At 40.8% G+C, this 21,022-nt stretch overlaps 2 protein-coding genes across 6 annotated transcripts in view; both read left to right on the forward strand.

The window, feature by feature from the left end:
- ARFIP1 (ADP ribosylation factor interacting protein 1) overlaps positions 1-13,861 on the forward strand; it is a 40,944-nt gene extending 27,083 nt beyond the window's left edge. For all 5 annotated transcript variants that reach the window (XM_036382796.2, XM_036382799.2, XM_036382798.2 and 2 more), the window contains 3 exons: positions 2,341-2,498; positions 4,666-4,840; positions 12,268-13,861. In XM_036382796.2, the coding sequence (XP_036238689.1) occupies positions 2,341-2,498; positions 4,666-4,840; positions 12,268-12,423 (489 nt within the window). In that variant the 3' untranslated portion in view covers positions 12,424-13,861. The remainder of the gene's footprint in view (positions 1-2,340; positions 2,499-4,665; positions 4,841-12,267) is intronic.
- Positions 13,862-19,400: 5,539 nt separating this feature from the next.
- The window catches only part of FHDC1 (FH2 domain containing 1), a 36,614-nt gene continuing 34,992 nt past the window's right edge, over positions 19,401-21,022 (forward strand). Inside the window, exon 1 of the mRNA XM_036382452.1 lies at positions 19,401-19,486. The gene's annotated coding sequence lies outside the window, so the exon portion shown is untranslated. The remainder of the gene's footprint in view (positions 19,487-21,022) is intronic.

The following is a 21,022-nucleotide window of genomic DNA, read 5'->3' on the forward strand; positions in this document are numbered from 1 at the left end:
TGGTTTGTGGCAGATCTTAGTGATTGTTGTGAAGTATGTGCTGAAACTGGATGTTTCTTCCAAAACTTGGATGGAATCTGGCATCATGCTCATTTAATGAATCTTGGGGTTTTTCCCATGATTAGCTTGTAACTTCTAATGGGAATACTGATCTTCCAGGTTCTTTCAGCGTCTTGCGTTGGTCTTGGACTTTGCTTCTGTCATTCATCTCTTGTGTGGATTCTTGAATGGGGTTGTTGATGAAAATCAAATAAAGGTTTCTGCTGCTGTAATGAGAGTTATCTAACCTTTGCTTCTTGGAGATTTGCCTGGTGTTTGTCTCTTTCCTTTTTGTGTTTTCCCTCTGTTTAATCTGTAATGTATTATCATCTGTAGCCAGGCCTACTTTTGGATATTTGGGTTTTTGCCTCTAAAACTTGTGCAGGACTAAAAGTAACATTTCTGAACCGTTAGTCTTTCATGTTTAGTGTGATAACAGTATATAAGCGTAAATAAAATCAAAAAGACCCCTGAGTCTCAAGGTAAAACTTTTTCTTTTAAATATGATAACAAAACAAATTTTTAATGTGGTATCTGGTGAGGTATTACTTCATGTGAATGGGTTGCTTTTTCTCTTTTGGATACAAAGATAACTGCTGGTTCCAGGCTCATATGCCTCTAATTATATAGGCAGATGAATCCCAATTTTAATTGACCTGAGCATAGAGTATGAACTGAATGTAAACTCTGGGTGTAGAAAGGATTTCCTGTGTGTTTCGTAAGAGGTATCTGCAGAGGTCATGGACAAAACTGAAAAGTTTCTGTGAAACTATGAGCCATTGGAGGGAGCCTGATTGTTGGTTAGCATATTCCTTAGTGCTGCAGGCCACTGCAGACCCATCCTTCTTACCTCCCCCTTTGAACTGAGAGTGTTTTCATTTGGGTCTCGGATGATCTGAGTGAGAGACCAGCTGGAAAACTAATTGCAGTCTTGCCTGCAGGAGGAAGAATAGATGGGACTAAGCTGCTGCAAGGGGCACTTCTACTGCTGTTGTCTCTGCCAGCATGCTGCTATTTCTTCTCTCTGCTAGCACTTGTGTTAGCTGTGTAGCTGGCAATGTTAGAGCAAAGCCAGCTGGAAAATACTTGTTTTGGTTTTTTCCCAGCAAAATCCGTAGCAATTTAGCCAACTGCTTTTGCTGCCCAGGCAGCTGTACAAAGCAAAGATGACAGATCTTTAGCACTGTTTACAGGGCTTAGCTCGTAAAAACTTGCCCTGATTTCTCTTCCTTTTTTCTTCTCCTTCAATTGCTCACTTCCACTGCACCTTCTTTTCTAGAGGATTCTTCCCTTACCATTGCCCATTACCTATTACCCTTACTGTTGTGAACTTGTTAACATGAAATATCATTTGGCTCTGGTGTTCATTTTCTAGACAGATGAAAAGAAACTGGGAGAATAGAGCACTTCTGAGTCAGTTGTTGGCAGTGTGCAGGCCTAAAAAGACCAAAGTTCCAAATATGAACCTAGTGTGTTTTATAGTCATTACAACCAGGGATTGTACTCTTTTCTGAGAACTCCCATCTGTAGAATATGGAGATGCTATATGGATGACATAGATATAATAATTAGATTCATTTGGCATCCATGCATTGGGAAAATCTTTGCAGCCTTGCTCAGCTTACTCTGCTGTTAACAAAGAGACATGGACAAACATATGTCTAAATGTGACTAAAATGCCTTGGAAATAATTTTGCCCTCGTCTCTTTGAAATTTATGGATGAGCTACATTAAAATTTTTATTTGCTATTCATTATAATGCTCTGCTCTTCAATTATTTACAGCCTGTTAAACCATGATAGATGTTGGGGTTTTTTGCAGGGCTCCTTTCCAGAATATAAGAGTAAAACTTAATAGCTAGTTAATGCTGCGTGCCCTTGTGAATTTAGTTACATTACTGTATTTAATGTAGCAGTGTCTCTGTTCTTATTAAAGTATTACCTAGACAACCATGAGAGATGATGGATTAATACCCTGCTGAATGACAATGTGAAGATTGCATTAGCTCTTGATTTTAAGTAACATTCAAGATATCAGAGTGCAGAAAAATCACATAAATTAGGATTTAACATCCTGTGTGGTAAAAAAAATCATAAACTATGTTTTACTGATGTTGGAGAGATTTCATAAGAACTGTGAACAAAATATTGTATTGAAATCATATTGGTTTAATCATAATCATACCCAAACAGAAGTGAAAGACCTGCCACATCTGTGTTTGCATTTTTTTTATATAGCTGCTGATGAATGCTATGATTTCAATTGATCTACAGCTTTGTTTTCTCTGTTCTTTGTTTATAGGAGGAGTTTGGCTACAATGCAGATACGCAGAAACTTCTAGCTAAAAATGGAGAAACACTTCTTGGGGCTATTAACTTTTTTATTGCCAGTGTGAACACATTGGTGAATAAAACAATTGAGGATACATTGTTGACTGTGAAACAGTACGAAAGTGCCAGGTAGCTATCCTGTGTCCAGCTCCTTTCCTTACGAATTAATCCTTGGGAAGCAGAGTCTCTATCAGTTTAGGTCTTGTATTTGAGTGACTAACCTGTCAGATAAAAACCCTATAACACAGCTCTCATCTAATGAGGGTTTCTGTAGATGATTGCACAGATCTTCCAATGTTTTGTACATGTTTCCTTGTAGACTGAATTTTACTTGTTAGCTGTAGGAGTAATTATAGCTGGTTTTTCCCACGTGCTAGATTAAGGTGGCTTTCTAAGTAGCGTGACAGTGGAAGATTAACACTTTTATCCAGCTGCATTGCAATAGGTAAAATAATCTCCTCAACTGAAAGACACTTCATCTTGTGCCTCTGTTGATGAACAATGCCTGCAATTCACACTTAGGGTTTTATGCAGACATTTCAGGCTTGGTCAGAAAGGGGAAAATAAACCAGAAATTTCTCAGTGAGTGAGTAATGGCTTTCTTATCCTGGAGAAGGCTACTTTTAGATGTGGTGTAGTATTCTAAAGCTGGGTTCCTTTTTTCTGTCAGGGCCTTGTAACTCTTTCTGATGAGTGGTTCCATCCTGACTTTCTTTCACTTACCAGAATAAAGTGCATTTTTTTTTTTAATTTGACGAAAGATGTAGTTTATACATATAATTTTTTGTGATATTTGGGGGTTTTTTAGGTCCAAAATTGCAAACTGCTGGAATTTTGAATTTCCCCCCTTTTTTTAATTGTTCTGTTCTAATGCTTATTTTTGAACAAAATAGTAGGTTATTGTTTTGGTATTTAGGTAAATTTTCAAAGGCATGAAAGGTAGAATTAATGTGTAGATAAGGTATTGCTTTATTTTTGACATGTGTTTTGAAAAAAAAAAAAAGAATTTGTTCATATATCCAGGTATCCCCTGGAAAATTTATGCAAAATACATCTGCTGTAGTTGTTCTTGTCAGTCATTTTCAATATATGGTTCTTCCCTCCTGAAATACCTTCATTGCTTTCCCTTTCTGTTCACTAAAGAAATCAAATATTTTGCCATTTTAATAAGTCAAATAAATTATAAACGTTCTTCACTGACATGGCCAGTTCATTATTTTGCACTGTGAAAATAGGTCACATTTATTTCTGTGCCTCTTCTTTCCTGTTCCCAGTTGCACTTTAGCATTCATCTGTTCCCCTCTTCTGTCAGTTCTTGATAAGTTTAATGGTTTCCTTTTTGGAATTAAGCCATAAATTACTTATAAATCCTCAATCATAGTGGCAGTGAGAATCAGGAGGAGGAGCCCTGTGAATATTACTCCTTTTACCTCTGAAAAGGCTGATTTTTCTTTTGAGCAGTTACATCAACTGAAAATTGTGTTTTATAACTAGTTTTTAATCCTGATTTGTTTCCACTTAAAGAAATGTCTGTAAGAAAGTGTGTTTAAAAGGCCAAAAATAGTGTGGTTTGTCCCATTAAAATAGGTGGATATGCTGAGTTACATTATTTGACAACTACAGAAAACTAGGGAAGGAAGAGTGATGCTTTGGGTGGGGCTGCACCATCTTTTTGCAGTCTGTTTTTCCATAGGACAGACAAGTTCTCAGAAAAGTATTTGTGGAAGAACTATGAAACTGTCCAATTAATACATATGGAGCAGCCTGGAGCATGCTGAAAATGCCTGGAGCATGCTGAAAAGCTCCTAAAAGCTTTAGGTCAGAGTTTGGTGTAAGTGACCTGTTCCTCAAACATCTGCTTAAAGGGGGCGTCATGATCTTGGTGTGCCTCTTACTCTCAACACAAACTCTCCAGTAAACTGATTCAACAGCAGAAGAATGACCTGAAAAATATTTGCTAGCTTTTTCTGGGTCAGTAGGTTGAGATGTCTCAGGAGAAGCTCTGACTGCTGAAGCCTGTACAAAACAGAGGGGCTGAGAGCATGTGGCTGAGACAGGAAGAGAAAAGGGAGGATGCTTGTTTAGGCAGTTTTATACAAAGTGCTTGATGAATAGGAGGAGGGAGGAAAAAACTTGCCCAGGTTTTTTTTTTTTTTTATTATTATTTTTGGGGTTTTTTTTTCCCTGTATTTAACTCTTTTGTTCATCTCCTGTTGTACTAAGACGTATATCTGAGGTCAGTTTTGGGGCACTGCCCTTAGATGGTTCTTTTTTCCCTTCTCCTCTTTCTTCCCAGGATTGAATACGATGCTTATCGAACAGACCTGGAAGAGCTGAATCTGGGCCCTCGTGATGCAAACACTCTGCCAAAGATTGAACAATCACAGCAACTGTTTCAAGTGCACAAAGAGAAATACGACAAAATGCGTAACGACGTATCTATCAAATTGAAATTTTTGGAAGAAAACAAGGTAAGCTGCTACTTCTTATGATTAGGAGATTTGTTCTACAAGTTGTTACATCTTGAAATATGTATTCATTTAGAAGTAGAATCAACAAGGAAAATAAGTTGAATTTTTGGAGTTCTTGCTGTATCACTGGGAGGACACACTTATAGAGCAAGCAGCTTTAGAAGTCCCTAATCAAGCTGCTCCAGCTACAAATGACAAACATTGTGACAGTAAGTTTCTTGTTGATACAAGAGGTTTCAAGTTTGCAGAAATATTACTTTTTCCAGTTTACCACATTTGTGGTTAAATGAGTCACATAATTACTGATTTAATATTCAAAGTAACATGTACATTTGGCAACCTTGTCTCAGAGGTTATGCACAAAGAAGGAGACAGAACCATGGGAGGCTTCTTCAAAATTAAGCTTTCTTTAAGAATTTTAACTGAGAAGTACTACTTTCTATAATTAATGCCTTTATAGTGTCTTAATTTAAAACAAGACTCTTGAACTGTTGGCTTGAAGGGTGGGGTTTTTTTCGTGTTTATTTCAACCCTACCATTTCATCCATACCCTCTTAATGATGGGATTCTTACCCTTCTTATTCTACCAGGCAAAGATAAAACTGCTATACAAAACTTTAAAACTGTTCTTTCTCTGATAAATAAGTCCTTTAAAATTGTCTCTAATTAGATGTGAAAATTATGGTCTTTCAAGATCTGATTTTTTCTTACTCATGGTAAATGAGATGGTTATAATCATGTGTGTTTATGTTTCCCATGTCTTCAGAGGAAAGAAAAAGTGATTAAAGCTTACATAGGAGGTAGTTGTCACTCTATCCAGGGTTAACATTATCAGTTGGTTAACATTTTCAGTATGGGTTGATTCATGTATTTTAAAAATTGAAACACAGGTAACAACAGCCTGTCAAAGGATACATGACTGGCCCCAGATTACAATAGCAAACCATGCTCCTTGCCTGGAAGGAGGAAAATTTAAAGGAAAAATCATAGGGACAGGCTAAACCAATTAAAATAGATTATTATTTGTATTCTTGAATATATTATCACATATTCACTTGCATCATCTTTTTAGAATAAAGACGGGGCTCAGGGAAGAAACATGAACCATGAACAGATGATAAGAAAAAGGTTGAGAAAATAAGCAAACTACTTTTTGGTTTCCAAAACAATATATGCTTAAAACATAGCTCCTGAGCACTGTTCCTTCAAAGAGGCATCTGCCTTAGGACTCCCTGGTCTGGAGTCACAGAGCCACCAAAAGTTGGCTTTGTGATGAACCAGAACATCAGGTGACTGAACTGGCATTGGCCTCACTGTATTTCTAGTTCTTGCTGAAAAAATTGGAAAATAAAAGGATTGAAAAAAATCATATTGAAATTAATTTTCTTGAAGAAGTTGAATCTAATCTAAATGCTGACACTGATTCTTAAATTAGAAAATGTTCCTGAGAGCTGAGTTTTAAAACTGTGCTAGATTGAAAACAGGTATGCTGAAGATGTCTTGCTACTCTCCTTACCCTTGTTTTCTTCTTTTAGTAAGTTTATTTGCTATCACTACAGTGCACCTCTGTTAAAATGGTTTAATCCTTCCAGCTTATATCTGTACAAGAATTGTGATGCTTAAGTTCAAATTAGTTTAAAATAGGAGTTACCATGCTTCCTCATGGTTTCCATTATCTATATAACACACTTAACAATTCATGTTTAAACGCATAGGAAGGCTTCAGAGCAAAAGCATTTTATTTCCATCTTGTACAAAACACATTTCCATAATTTTTTTAAACTAAATTAGATAGTTTAGGAAACACTGAAGAAGTTGTCTTCCTAGTGACAGTCTTGAATTAGACCAAGCATCCTGTTAGCAGTCACAGCCTACAAATTGTTTCTGAAAGAGATTGTTTTTTCCTTCCTGCCTTTTATATTAATACAGTAGGGACTCTCACATGCTTAAGCCTTTTTATCAGTGGCTGACATTTCTCAGTTTTGACACTGGAGATGTAAAAATATTTACTAAAGGGTGTGTGTAATTTTGTTCCCAAATGAGTTATAGAAAGGACTTCCTTTACACTTAAATATTGGCTTAAATATAATTATCTGCTGAGAGCTTTTCTGAGGTAAGCTTTATTTTTTTTCTATTTATTGTGTAAGATGACATTATGTCATCATGGCAATAGATTGAAGGGAGTGAAGGAAGCAGCTTACCCTGTAGTGTAGGCGTAGCAGGTAGGATGGTTTGTGCCTGCCTTGGGGAAGAAGGGCATAAATTGGTGGAGAAGCAGTGGAAAGGGAAAGTGATGTGCTGCTGTTTGCAGCAGGGTCCCTGCTCCGAGGCACAGAGCAGCAGTGTATGAAGCTTGCACTGCAGTGGCCTTGGACAGAAAAGCTCAGTCTGTGGTTTGCCAGTCTTGTGTTTCCTGTGGCTGAGACTGCTGGCACAGAAGCATTGCCTTTTACACTTCAGCTGCCTTTCTAAAAAAAAAGTGTAAGAAGGGAACAGGAGCAGCAACAATTCTGTGCTGTCTGCTCCTGGTGGTGTATTTCTGTAAAGTACTTGTTCCCAGCATAAAGTGAGCATTCAAGTTTTTATAATGGCTGTAGGTGAACAGAACTTTGTTTTCTGAGCAAATACACTCAGTCTCATCCCTTGATGAGAATCTGTTTTAAAGAGAATAGCTACTGGAGGAGAAGAGAGTATTTGATATTCCAGGAGGAGCAGAAAGAGAGATCAGGAGAATCTCTGCAGAGTTCCCGTGTAACACTGGTTGGTAGGACTGAGATGGGTCTCAGTGTGGCTGTCTGATAACATTTCTTAATTAAGTGCAGAGATCAGATCTAGAACAGAATAAACCTGAAAGAACTTTTTAGTTCAGGTTTTCCCTGTTGTTGCTGTTCACGGCAGCATAAATCCCTTGGTTCAGTCAGGAGCAGTTCAGCTATCAGCAGTGTGTTCCTATTAGATGGTGCTGCAAAGAACCTCTGAAGCCAGTTTAACTGGCTGGTGGGCTCCAGTTGGTCTGTGGTGCTGCAAATGTCACCAAAGAACCCATTATCTAGAAGGCCCTATCTAGGTTTTCCCTATATGGGGAAGAGGCATCACATGGTTGCAGTCTCTTTGTGCCTGTTCTCCTCAGTTCATATGCTAATATTTCAATTAAAAGCCCTCAAAGGCTTAGAGAGCTGCATTTACAGTAAAGCTGGAATTGCAAGTTTCTTTCTGTAAAACCCAGATACACAAGATTTCTATTGACTTTTATTACAGCATTTGATCTTGAAGTTAGAACTCATTTTTCTTAGTGCTGATACAAGTTTTATTGGCGTTATCCCCAGCTGGCAGAGTTCTGTAGAAGTTTATAGCATTTGCTGATGACTATAGTAATAGTTGCATTCAAAATCTGCATCTTAAAAATAGTTATTTTTTTTTAAATAAGGATGATGGCCTGTTCTTAGCTCAAAGATTTCTGTCATTTCTGAAAACAGTTTTAGAAGGTTTTGTCATTTTGAGTAAAAATACCCTCTTACTCTTGGACACACTTGAGAAATGTCAAATACCATTTTATGCAGAGAAAGAAAATGACTGCACTTCTGTGAATTGTACTTCAGGAGTTTGATTCTTAAATGCTTGCTTCTACAAATGAATCTGCAGTCCAGTGGAGACCCAGATGATGAAACTGTTAAGACTAAATGACTTCAAATTACAATACCTAGGAGAAGGGATTGTGATGGTTGTGAGGAGGTACAGATGCATGGATAGATTCGAAGGGATGTTGTCTTTTTGGTCGTTGAGATGGCTGAAAGAGGCTGAATGAGGAGGGTGTAAAGAAATATGCACTTACTGTGCCACAGAAAATACAATGTTCTTAATATTTAGAAAGAACTGAAATGTTAAGAGCATCCATGTGAAAAATCAAGTCCAACCTATAGTATCTTCTGTGACACTTAAGTCTTCTGTGTAGGATGTGTCTACCTGCAGGTTTTTATGCTTATCCGCAATGTTTCTTTTTGGTTTTGAGATGTGTGCCAATTGTATTACAGAGTGCTTACTCTGCTTATAATTAGGAACAAATAGGTATATGTAGTTAATTAACAAGGAACAAAGATTTTAACTGTTATTCAACTGTAAAGCACGATGGCTTTTTGACAGCTATGTTAGTCATACATTGGAACCTGTCTTTTAGCTGTATTTTAGCAGCACACCATTAGCATTCTTTGATTGAGGCAAATCTTCAAACACTCCTTTCCTGGAATCAGTGCTACAGCTTGGTGATCAAGAGTTGGCCTTTACTGCTGCAATCTGACAATTGTTTCAAGGCTTTGATGCAAAAAAAAATGTGATCCCTTCATGGCCCCCCCTTTTCCCCCACTGCCTTCTCTCCAGTGTTTGTGAAAGTGTTTTTGCAGCTGTGTAGAGAATCAGATTGGGGAACTGATCCAGGTTAAAGCAGATACATTGTTGTCTGCTTAATTTTAATCTAGATCTGTTCTCTGATCCAACTGGCTGCATACCTGCATGAATGTTTTGCCAACAGAGGGCTAAGGTGAAATACAGTGTGGAAATTGCAATCAGTGACTGGATATGGGAGTGGGTAAGATATTTATTTACCCATTCCCCAAGATGGAGAAAGATTCTTTCATGGGAAAAGTGGGTAAATTTGAACTTGGTTTTAAATGAATAGTTGGGGTCCAGTCCTTAGCTGTGGTTGCAGGTGGTTTTGCTGTGGACATTGGGTGTTTGGAGGTGTTTTTCCTCTTTTTCCTCTTTTTCCTCTTCCTGTGCAGCTTTTTCCTCTTTGCTGGTTGCTGCTTCATAGTAGAGCTTCTTTGTATTGTGTCAGACAGTTTAAGTGGTCTTTTTCTAGAAAAATTTTATTTTGAACTTACTTGAATGAAGATATGGAAAAGAAGATCCCACCATCACTTTTGGGATTCACTAAGCAATCAGCTTCTGAAGGAGGAGAGTAGAAGTTGTAATACTTTGAACCTCTGCAACCAGCTTGATAGCAATCACGAAATTTATACCACAATGATCTAGGGGATAGAACCTCATACAATGAAGAAGATTTAGTAGTTAAAAAATACCTCCAAAACAAACAGTATTTTTTGAGTCCAAATTATCTGCTTCTACACTGTCAATTCCAGCCTCTGTGTGTGTGTGTGTGTGTGTGCACATCCTTGAGCTTAGGCCTGACTGAATTTTTTAAATTATCAGAAGATTTTTGGGGCAGTTCACAGAAGGTTTATGTTAAAAGCTACCCTAACAAAGTACCAAATACAGTCTCAGACCGATGAACTTGGGCTGGGAGGGGAGGTTCATTTCCCCTGTTTTATTTGAGTTCCTATAAACTGTATGAGTAAAACTCTTGTAGCATTTTAATAATACGCTATAACAGTGAGTGTACTTCTCTGTAGAATTCCTGGCTTGGATTGCATTAAGTCTTGCATGTCAGTGAGGAAAGAATCTGCTTAAGAAAATCACTGTGCTTTCTGTCTAAACTTTTAAAAGCAAACCCTTCATGTTGTTGTGACATTTTCCACTTATAAAGTGTAATATTTTGGTAATTAACATTTTTATAGATGAAAAATCCATATGTTTATATACCTGTCTGCCCACGCAAACTGAAGAAGAGGCCATCTTTTATGACGCAAAAAATAGTTTGAACTCTGTTTGAACAAGTGTAGTTAGCTAAATCCTGTGTCTCCTAGATGTTAAATTCTGTAAATTCTTTTGTAAATGAAAAAATGTCATCTGAAGGTATGATGGGGAATTCCTTTCTAACCATTCACATCTCTCATGTATTTTCTTGGAGAGCCTTTTGGTGGTATAAAGTATCATTTTACGCTGTTAATGAGACAAAAAGCCTATTCTTTGGCATGTATTTGCATAAGTTGACCTGAATTATTAGAGGAAATAGGGAGAAAGCATAGGGGTTCCAGTTTTCAGATTATCAAAGCAACTTAGATGAAAATTTGGGCCAGCAAAGAAGAGGTTATTACTTAATTTTTGAATTGAGTCTGCTAGTCAGTTAAAAAAAAAAAGTGATATAATCAGAAATTTTAACTTTGTGCAGAATTGTTATATATTCCTGCAGGGATACACACACACATGGTCAGCCCTTTATTCTCAAGGAATTTTAAAAATATATTTATTACATTTCTGAGTAAATGTTGCACTCTTCAGGTGTCATAGCATGTCAAATATAATGGTGGGGGGTTTAATTAGAGATCTTTCATTAAATGAAGAAGATGAGGTGTTTCTGTATTGAGTTGCATGCATTTCAGAGAAGCCCAGTAGCCAATAACAAATAACCTGTTAAAATAGGCATGGCCCACTGGCAGGCACAGGCCAAACCTGCTCTAAGGACAGTTTTGATTCCTGGCAGGACAGAAGTAGACTGTCCTTTGTGGACTGTGCTGAGAAATGAGACAGTGATCTAAAATTTGAGTAGAGAAAGGTTAATCTGTTACCTCCCACATCTTCCCTTGGGGCTCCCTCAGCCACCTCATTCCTCTGTTCTCTCTGTGTTGGCTGCCTGCTGCTGGGCTCAGCCTTGTAGGCTGGAAACAGGTACAGGGCCACCACCGTGGGGATTTGGGGTCTGACACAAGAGTAGGGTGGTGCTGGGCTGAGAGTACACTCAGGAATAAAAAGGGTTTGGCTGCAGAAGGAAATGGACAGATGCCTTTGAGCATACTGCTGTCCATTCACAGCTTCAGCTTTCCTGGTGTGCTAGGATGGAAATGTAACATTTCCTTAACTTTGACTTCATTAGTGGGGCTGTAGCTTGTTATCATAGAGAAAAAACAGTGGTGCCCTCCAGCTTCCCTTGTGCTCTTCTCCCCAGGTTTTGTTTGCTGTTGTGACAGGTGTATTTCATGACTACTTTTCACAAATGTTAGAGTCAAAGTGCTTAAAATAATCCTGTGTTACAGCAGATGGGCAAGAAATATTGCTGGGAGAAGGACATCAGTTTAATTAGTTTTAGGTGTCCATGAGCTGGAAAGCAGCAACTCTCTGCAAGGGGGGCAGCACATGAGCAGTGTCATACTCAGATAATGCCCTTGCCATGTATTGTTTCAGGGAGGTAGGTCCATTTGGCCTGCAGGCACGTATCTTAGAGGTTTGGCATCTAATTTCAAGGCATCAAGTACTTGTAATCAAGCGTTTGATATTTGATAACATTATGCTGTTTAGTGAATTGTTTGCTCTGTGCATGCTGAGTTGGTTTTGACTGTTAAACACACTTTATGAAAACTCTGAATCACTTTAATGTTAAAGAAATTCATATTTGCATTTCGTATCTGTATTTTTAAGCTTTTGTTAAAAAAATCTATAGGAAGTCTGAGTATTGCAAATACAGCCTATTTCTTTATAGCTGACCTGTGATGATGTTAACATCAGCCTCCTCTTAATGTCTCTCTCCTTGCCTGCAGGTGAAGGTATTGCACAATCAGCTTGTTCTGTTCCACAATGCCATTGCGGCGTACTTTGCTGGCAATCAAAAGCAGCTTGAACAGACACTTAAACAGTTCCACATCAAATTGAAAACTCCTGGAGCAGATGCCCCATCCTGGCTTGAAGAACAGTAATCAGATCATAGAAGAGGACCCAATGTTAACCTAAAATTCTTTAAATTTGAGAATAATTAAGGGTTGGGGTTGAAGGACTGTTGTAGTGATTCTTGAATGGACAGCTTTAAATTTTTCCCATTTTATAATACTGTAAAACTGAATTTGATAGGAAAGTGGGTGACTTTAAGGTAACCAAACATAATTTCTGTAATTTCAAATATAGAGCACTCCTTTTGTATGTAAAGGTTGGCGGATATTTCTGTAATTGGGATAGGGGAGGGAAAGAGGGAGGGAAAACAAAACTATTATAGATTTGCACTGACAAATGATGCTTGTGATTTCTGATATTTTGGTGGCTAGTCAAAATATTTGCAAATGGAGGTTTACATGATTTGTACCAACATCTGGTATTTTATAGATGAATATAGAAAACATCTTTAATAATTTTCATACGACTTTTAAAAAAATGAGAAAGTTAAAAGACTATTTTGCAGATGAATACTATAAGGCCTATATGTGATATCTGCATATAAGGCAACAGTAGCAGATGGCTCATTGAGAAGTGGAATTGCAGCAAATGCCTTTTTTACAAATGTACCTTTCCATCAAAGGGTTAAAAAAACAAAAAACACTAAAGCAAGAATCACTGTCAGTCTGAAGCTTCTGAGCACAGGTTTTTGCTTTGCACCAAGTGGTTTGCTGAGTGAGGCCAACCATTAAATGTACTAATTTCATTTAAAATGTTTCTTTCTCTATGAAACAAATACCATACTAGCCTTAAATCACAGGTATGTGCCTTTTTATAAGATAATATTTTCCACCAGTGTACATAACCTAAGAACCTTTCATGTAATAGTTTGTCAGTTCCCAACAAGGGGAAGATGACTGTGTAAATGCTGTGTCATTGTACACTTAGAGCAAGTTAAAGCTTTAGTTAAACTTCATGAGCAGGTATGATTTTGAGAGGAAATCGGGCCAGTATGGTTTTTCTGTTTAATTGAAAAGCGTACTTCGGTAATGGGAGTAAAATGGAGGACACATTTTTAATTTCTTCATCATTTCTGTAGTCCTTAAATGTAAAATTATATGTCAGTTTTATCATAGACATTATAAATTCAATATATTGGAGTCCTCATTTGCACATGTTATGTTGCTTTATGTTATGTTAAGTAAAATGAAATACTTCAAATATGTTATTTACAATGGTGTGGATTGTATGATTTATGTACTGTATGTTCAAACGCCTTTCAGCTGACATTCTAAAGTTTTCAGTGGTTAACACAACTGTAATGTAACTGTAAATCAAACTTTTTAATCATTCCTCATTAAATTCTTGGCCTGACAGAGCCTTCTTTGTTTTTGTCTGTCAGAATCTCTTGTAATAGCTCAATTACGTTCCCTATAATGTATATCCTATGTGAATTTTGTATTCATATTAAACATGTTTGCAGTCAAATTTTCTTGAGTTGTGATGGTTAAAAGTAGAAAGGAGCTTCTGCAGTGAAAGCTTAGTCCTATTTTGTGAGTTGTCACCCCTGCCCAAGAATATCTCGTAAAGCAGTGCTAGGGTAGTGATGCTGTTTTAACTGTGGGCAAGTTCAGCTGGAAAGTAAATCCATAGTGAAACAAATCTTTTAATATATGTGGTTTTTGACTTGAACTTCTAAAGGAAATTAAATTTTATTTACAATTCTTATGAAACCATTGACTTGTCACTGAATCCTGGCACACGTGTGGTATGACGGTGCAAGGTAAGCGAGCTGAGTGACTGTAGGCTTGAACTGGGAAAGGCATTGTTGCAGGGGTGACGAATGCAAACCCACTGACCACAACTGAAGTATTGGGCTTTCAGAACACTGTAGGAAAAGGGTACATAAGGAACATGTGCTCTTGGTTTCTCCCTGAGATTCACGTGTCCCCTGCCTAGGATCGCTGCTGCTCAGAAGGAACTCGTCTGTCAGAAATGGTAAGAGTGAACTTGAATCTACAGTTGCCTTAAGAAAGACTGACCAATGTGGCATTGTGCAAGCCTCAAACTTTTGCAATGGCTTGAAACTGCTGGAGTCTCTTCACCTGGAAGAAAAGGTGGGACCAAAGAGATTACTTGCTAAAACTTGTCTGTGTGTTGTTTAATACTGGGGAAAGGAAGAATTACTTCCATTTTGCTCAGCAAAGCAATTGTTCTAATGGGAAGCCTCAGTGAGGAGGGTTCTCTGTTCAATAAGTTATTAAACTGATAGTAGCCTGCTGTAGTACTGTAGCTTTCTTTGTCACTGCTCAAATACATGTGCTTATGAAATAATTCAAGCTCATATCTTTTATTTAAAATTAGCTTTTTAGAGCTAACCAAATTTTGAAACGTGTATGAAGAGATTGTAAGAGAAAAGACACTTCAGCATTTCCAATGGGAAGTAGTTATGGTTGTGAGGCTTTCTGATCCTCATAAAAAAGCACTATAAATATCTTAAGGTTGTCATGTGGCCTTTATCTAGGTGGACAGTTGTCAGGATGGGATGTTTTTGTTGTTTGTATAGGAGGCCATACCCACCTTGTAGAGACTTGTCTGTGACAGATTTCATCTCTGTTAACAGATTGTTACATTAATGCTTACAGTGTTGTGTGAGGTTTCTTAGGATGAAGAACTCAAAGCAATCAGTAACATTTTCAGATATGCTGTTGTAGCTGCTGTAGCAGAGACATGGGGAGCTGTTTTGATTCTCAATGACCTGTAAGTTATCTGTACTCCTGGCTTCTTTGAAATTTGTTGCTCATGTTATTTTGTTATTCTGAATTCTACAAACAGTTTTGTGCTCTAAAAATGCTCTTTGGCCTACTTCATGCTTTTACAAGCCTCTTACAAATAACATTTCTGGTTACAAAATGTCTCTGTATTTTATTTGGAAAGAGATCTACACAGGCAAGAGTATACTAATACACCATTAACATCATAACATCATTAAAGTAACAGCTTTTTTTTCAATCTTCAGTCAACTGGTTTGCCCAGAAACCTTATCTCTAGTCTGTCTGTCCTTTCAAAAATGATCAAAGTAATGTAAAAGGAAAGCTAAATGTTTCCCTCAACTCTGTTTTGAACTGAATGGGGGGCATATTCACTTTTTATGCTTTGCTTATCTGCTCTTGTTCCTTGTTGTGGTGTTACAAAAAGTGAAAGCTATTGTAATTATTTAGCATTCCTCATCTGCAATTGCCTTCAGGTTTGGGGGTTTTTTTTTAGTCTGGCTATCTTTTCCATGTTGCATGTTTGGTGTAAGGGTTGTACTAGTCACAATTTTTTTAATATTAGTTGTGAATGTTACCATATTTTATGGTAGGTCCCACCCTAAAATTAACCAAACTACTTGTTGCTGAGCTGTGTCAAGATGAAAGGGTTTTTTTTATTAGAAGATCTTTATTAGACAGAGGATTTGACTGCTGCTTGGTTTATATTTCTCTCATTTCTTACTGTTGGTCGCTCTTTGACATCTTTGTGTACTTTCTGGTTGCTCTGGTGTTAAAGGCAGGGATACACAGAAAACAGAGTTCTCTCTCTGTGACAGTGCTCTTGTTCACCTCTCTACATGTGTTTTACCAACATCCTTCCTCTTCATTTCCATGAGTCTTGTGTGGAAACCAAATGGCCAGGGACAAGGAGGGTGTTCACGTGTTTTTGTCATCGTGGCAATAGATTGAAGGGAGTGAAGGAAGCAGCTTACCCTGTAGTGTAGGCGTAGCAGGTAGGATGGTTTGTGCCTGCCTTGGGGAAGAAGGGCATAAATTGGTGGAGAAGCAGTGGAAAGGGAAAGTGATGTGCTGCTGTTTGCAGCAGGGTCCCTGCTCCGAGGCACAGAGCAGCAGTGTATGAAGCTTGCACTGCAGTGGCCTTGGACAGAAAAGCTCAGTCTGTGGTTTGCCAGTCTTGTGTTTCCTGTGGCTGAGACTGCTGGCACAGAAGCATTGCCTTTTACACTTCAGCTGCCTTTCTAAAAAAAAAGTGTAAGAAGGGAACAGGAGCAGCAACAATTCTGTGCTGTCTGCTCCTGGTGGTGTATTTCTGTAAAGTACTTGTTCCCAGCATAAAGTGAGCATTCAAGTTTTTATAATGGCTGTAGGTGAACAGAACTTTGTTTTCTGAGCAAATACACTCAGTCTCATCCCTTGATGAGAATCTGTTTTAAAGAGAATAGCTACTGGAGGAGAAGAGAGTATTTGATATTCCAGGAGGAGCAGAAAGAGAGATCAGGAGAATCTCCGCAGAGTTCCCGTGTAACACTGGTTGGTAGGAGTGAGATGGGTCTCAGTGTGGCTGTCTGATAACATTTCTTAATTAAGTGCAGAGATCAGATCTAGAACAGAATAAACCTGAAAGAACTTTTTAGTTCAGGTTTTCCCTGTTGTTGCTGTTCACAGCAGCATAAATCCCTTGGTTCAGTCAGGAGCAGTTCAGTTATCAGCAGTGTGTTCCTATTACTTAATGAATAGTGTGTCTTACTGTGCTAATTAAATAATTATACATCTTGCTGCCTTTAAAAAAAATACTAAGGGCTGTAAATTCAAGCACTTAAGTGATAAATAATGCTAAAAACTAGTGTTGCCTGTTCAGTTTTCACTTGCCTTTCTTCCATATGCATCATGCTAGTTTTATGTGATGGTGGTAATTAATTGCAGGATTTTGTTTTGAGATCTTAACTAACAGAGTGCTTAATTTTGAGCCCAAATATAACTTGGTTATTTTGACAGGACTGTCACAATTAACTTTTTCTCCTCCTTTTATCCAAACTCTGTAAAATTGAGGGTTGTAATGAAGATGACACCTTTTTTCAGGTGGTGTAAATTGCTTTATTTCCATTAGATCTGTTCAGTCATTAGATTTGTGTTCAGCCTAAAGAATTAGATGCTCTGTGCTCTGAAGAAAAGCAGAGTTTACAAAAGACAAGGTGTTTTTTTACGTCTCATGAGAAAAAAAATGCTTTAAAAAAAGTAGTAATCCTGAAAACTGTCTTGAGCACTTCATTAATTGCAAATCTTAAAAAATTAACAGTATGATTTGGTTTTGTAGTATACCAACTCATCGAAATGCTATCTGTTCTAGGGAGGTGCATTTGTTGTTTATTATAGGCGGGGCTGCTTGATCTGCCTATTATTAAAGTTGCCTAATACTTCCTACTGTAAAGACCAGTTTTCAGTTGTTTATAACTCAGAGTCATTTTAGCCGTGTGGGCAAAATATTTGCCTGTTGAGTGTTACATGTTTAGGTGAAAAAAATCTAAAGCTAAAAATTTAAAATGAATTTGCTAACATGTTTTGGAAAAGTTCAGGGAGAACAAACCCACAGGCTAAGGAAGAGTGAAGAGTTTAACTTCACATCCGGACTGGCTCCCAGGTCCTCTGCTGTCCTGTTTGGGTTCTGATTTTTCAAATACAATGCCATTATGCAAGTCTCTTGTTTGGCTTGCTCTTTCCGTCTTTTCCAGAGCACATTTGTGCTCATGACTGGCAGCAATGAAAACAAGTCCCCTTGGCTCCGGCAGAAGCAGTTACAGTCCGAGCGCAAAGCGCTTCCTCGGGATGACCTCAGGGCCGCCCTGACACTCTCGAGGAATGTCCACACTGGCTCAGAGCTGAGCATGTCCTCTCCAGCTGCTGCTAACCCTGCCAAGCAAAGATGTGTGCTCTGATGGGAATTGCCTTTTACTGCACTTGAACTCTTTTCATTCAGTGAATTTTCAGCTTAAGTGACTGGGTTCTGGCATTACGTTCCTTAAATTTTCCTTTTGTTCTAATATTACTTTTTTTTTTTTAAATTGAGGTGACTAAAGCAGGCTGTCCTGCCAGACCAGTAGGTCAGACAGATTTCTGGCTGCAGAACTGTGAGCAGGAATGGTGTAACCCCTGCAACTATGGACCTGGGCCAGAGGAGGCCACCTGGTTCCCCACTCTTCCTCTGGTTCCTGCCTCCCAACATCTGAGCAGACTAAATAGCACAGGTGAGGCACTACACAGGTAAGATAAGATTTTGTCCTGCTGCTCTTGCCTTCCCACCCCTGGTTGTATCAAGGTGTTTTCTCTCTCCTGTGCTCAGCTCAGAAGCTTTGGTGGCTTATTAAGCAGGACTAAAAGTGAGGTTTTTTCTTCCTCCCTCCCTCCTTTCTCAGGAAAGGAAGAGTTCCTGTTTCCACCTTTGGAATTAGCCTTCTGTATAAAGTAGTGTTGGGGCATGTGGGCTGACTATTAATTGACTTGAGTGAGGTTCTTCACCTTTACTCTTCCTGGGAAAATGTTTTTATTTTAGACATAGGATTCAATCTCTTGATAGAATATTTTAGAACCGTTTGCATTTGTTTGCTGTCTTATCAGTCGATGGTACTTTGGCTTTCGGGCATCCACAACTCACATGCGCTGCTGCCTGGAGCGCTGTAACCCAAGGCTGTGATCACATCTTAAATTCGTCTGCACTTCTCTCACACCGTCCGCTTTGGAGTCACAAGGGGCCCGTCTTGCCTCTTCCCCCGAGCTTGCAGGGCTGAGGAGCGGGAAGCGCCGGGGTGAGGGATGCGGGATGGACCGAGGGATGCGCTTGCTCGGGAGCGTGGGCAGAGGGCGAAAGGCTTCAGCCGTGGAGAGGAGCCCGGTCCTTCCAGCCGGGCGCGCTGCCGGTAGCACCGCCGTCCTGCTCCTATAGAAATAGTTACTGTGAGTGCGGCGACAGCGTGCGGGGAGGGATGGCTGGATGTGCCGATGGAGCAGCTCAGCCCGAGCTGGCTTAGACCCAGTGCCCCCGGAGGCGCCACTGCGCATCTCCGTTCGCCGCGGCGGCGGCACCGGCGCTGCGTCGTGGGTCGCTCTCCTCCCGCACGGGCTTTTCGGTGGCACGGGCCGGGCAGGGGGATCGAGGCCCCGCTGCCCCGCGGCCGGGCCGCTCCCGGGGCCGCCGCCACCGTCACCTGCCGCGGCCCCGCCCGGGCGCGCCTGCGTTGCCCCGCCCCGCGCTCCGGCGGCGCGGCCGGGCCGGGCGCGATGGGAGGAAGCGGCGGCGGCGGCGGCACCGGACCGGGCTGCGCCGCGTGCTCCCGCGGGCACCGAGGTGAGCGGGGCGCGGGGACCCCCGGGCCGGGCGGGGGCTCCGCTGTGCCGGGAGGCGCGGCCGGGCAGTGCGGGGGTGTCGCCGCCATCCTGCGGGGGTCCTTCGCTGCCTTCCCGAGGCGTAGGAGGGGGGAGCGCTCACGGGGAGAAGACGGACTCCCCTTCCCGCGGGACCCCGGGCCCGGCCGGCCGCTGGCACGGCGGGAGGGCCGCTGCCGCCGCTTCGCTCCCACGGCGCTGTCCCGGGCGCTGTCCCCGGCGCTGTCCCGGCGCTGTCCCGGCTTTCTCCGGCGGGGCGAGCAGTGCCCCCGCCACGTCCTGCGGGGACAGTGGGGTCGGGGCGCTACCACCGGGCCAGGGCGCGTTTCGGACGGCGGGGTCCGGCGGAGCTGGAGGGCAGCGGGAGCGGTGTTATCCCGGGTGCAGCCGAGCCGCCAGCGCCCTCCGCGGTGCCCCGTGGCCTGCGGCGTCGGTGGAAGGGAATTACGGAGTAAGGATCTGTCGCGGCCCCTCGGGTGGTCCCGGGGGCATGGCCCCCACAGGGCACCGCAGCCTGGCACCTGGTCCGGGCGGAGAACACAGCGGTGCGGCTGGGGCTCCTCCCGTGGGAGCCTTTTCCTGCGGCACCTGGGAGCCCGAACAGAAAATAGCCGGGGTCGAGCCCCCCGGACAAGCCCCGTCAGGTCCCGGCCCGGCCCGGCCGGCTGGCAGGGACGCGGTGCCGCACAGCGCTTTTGTGGGATGCACTGAGCCGGGAAGTGCAGAGTCGCTGAATAGCGTGACCTGCGTGTTCCTTGTTACCAGCAGATTTTGGCAGGATCAGGGGATGGTTATTGGCGTTTGCAGCTCCTCTGTCTGCAGTCAGCAACTAGTTGCTGCTCCCTTTGCCTTTTGTAGGGTTGTTCTTGAGACACAGACACCCAAATGCTGTGGTTGGGCTCGGCGTTGTTCTCATGAGAACTTGGAGGGCGCCTGATACAGAAACGTGGGCAGGGGAGAGCATAAGGTGTGAGATAAAGGGAATCAGTCGTATCTTGCAGTATGAATTATGAAATGCCCTTCAGTGCGTTGTGCACCTTACCTGTTAATTTGTGTATGCAAACACAATCTGTGTCTGTCTTAGTGGCAACTGCCTTTTTTGCAAGAAACAAATTACTTTAGAGTGCTTGTCTTACCTGGGGAGAGAGTTGTCTCCACCCTCTAACTTTTAAAATTACATTTCCAAGTTAGATTAGCTTGGCTAAAACAATGAATGAGACAAAGAAATAAAATATTTCTTTTATGCCAAATATGGACACAATTAAAACGTGCAGTAAAGACGTTACTTTAGAGCTTTGGTGCTTCTCCGGCTGTTTTGGATAACAAACATGCAACAATGAGGTATAATTGCAACGTCTTAAACGTTTGTTCTTTGGTTCATTTTTTTTCCCTTTAATCCTTTGAAAAGTGTGGAGAGGCTCCTTAGGAGTTAAAATTTTGCTTGGCTTCTATTACGCATCCTGGTCTCAGCGTGTCTTGGTAATCTGTAGCTCACAGT

Source organism: Molothrus ater, chromosome 4 (assembly GCF_012460135.2).
Source record: "Molothrus ater isolate BHLD 08-10-18 breed brown headed cowbird chromosome 4, BPBGC_Mater_1.1, whole genome shotgun sequence".
In the NCBI taxonomy this organism is placed as follows: Eukaryota; Metazoa; Chordata; class Aves; order Passeriformes; family Icteridae; genus Molothrus; species Molothrus ater.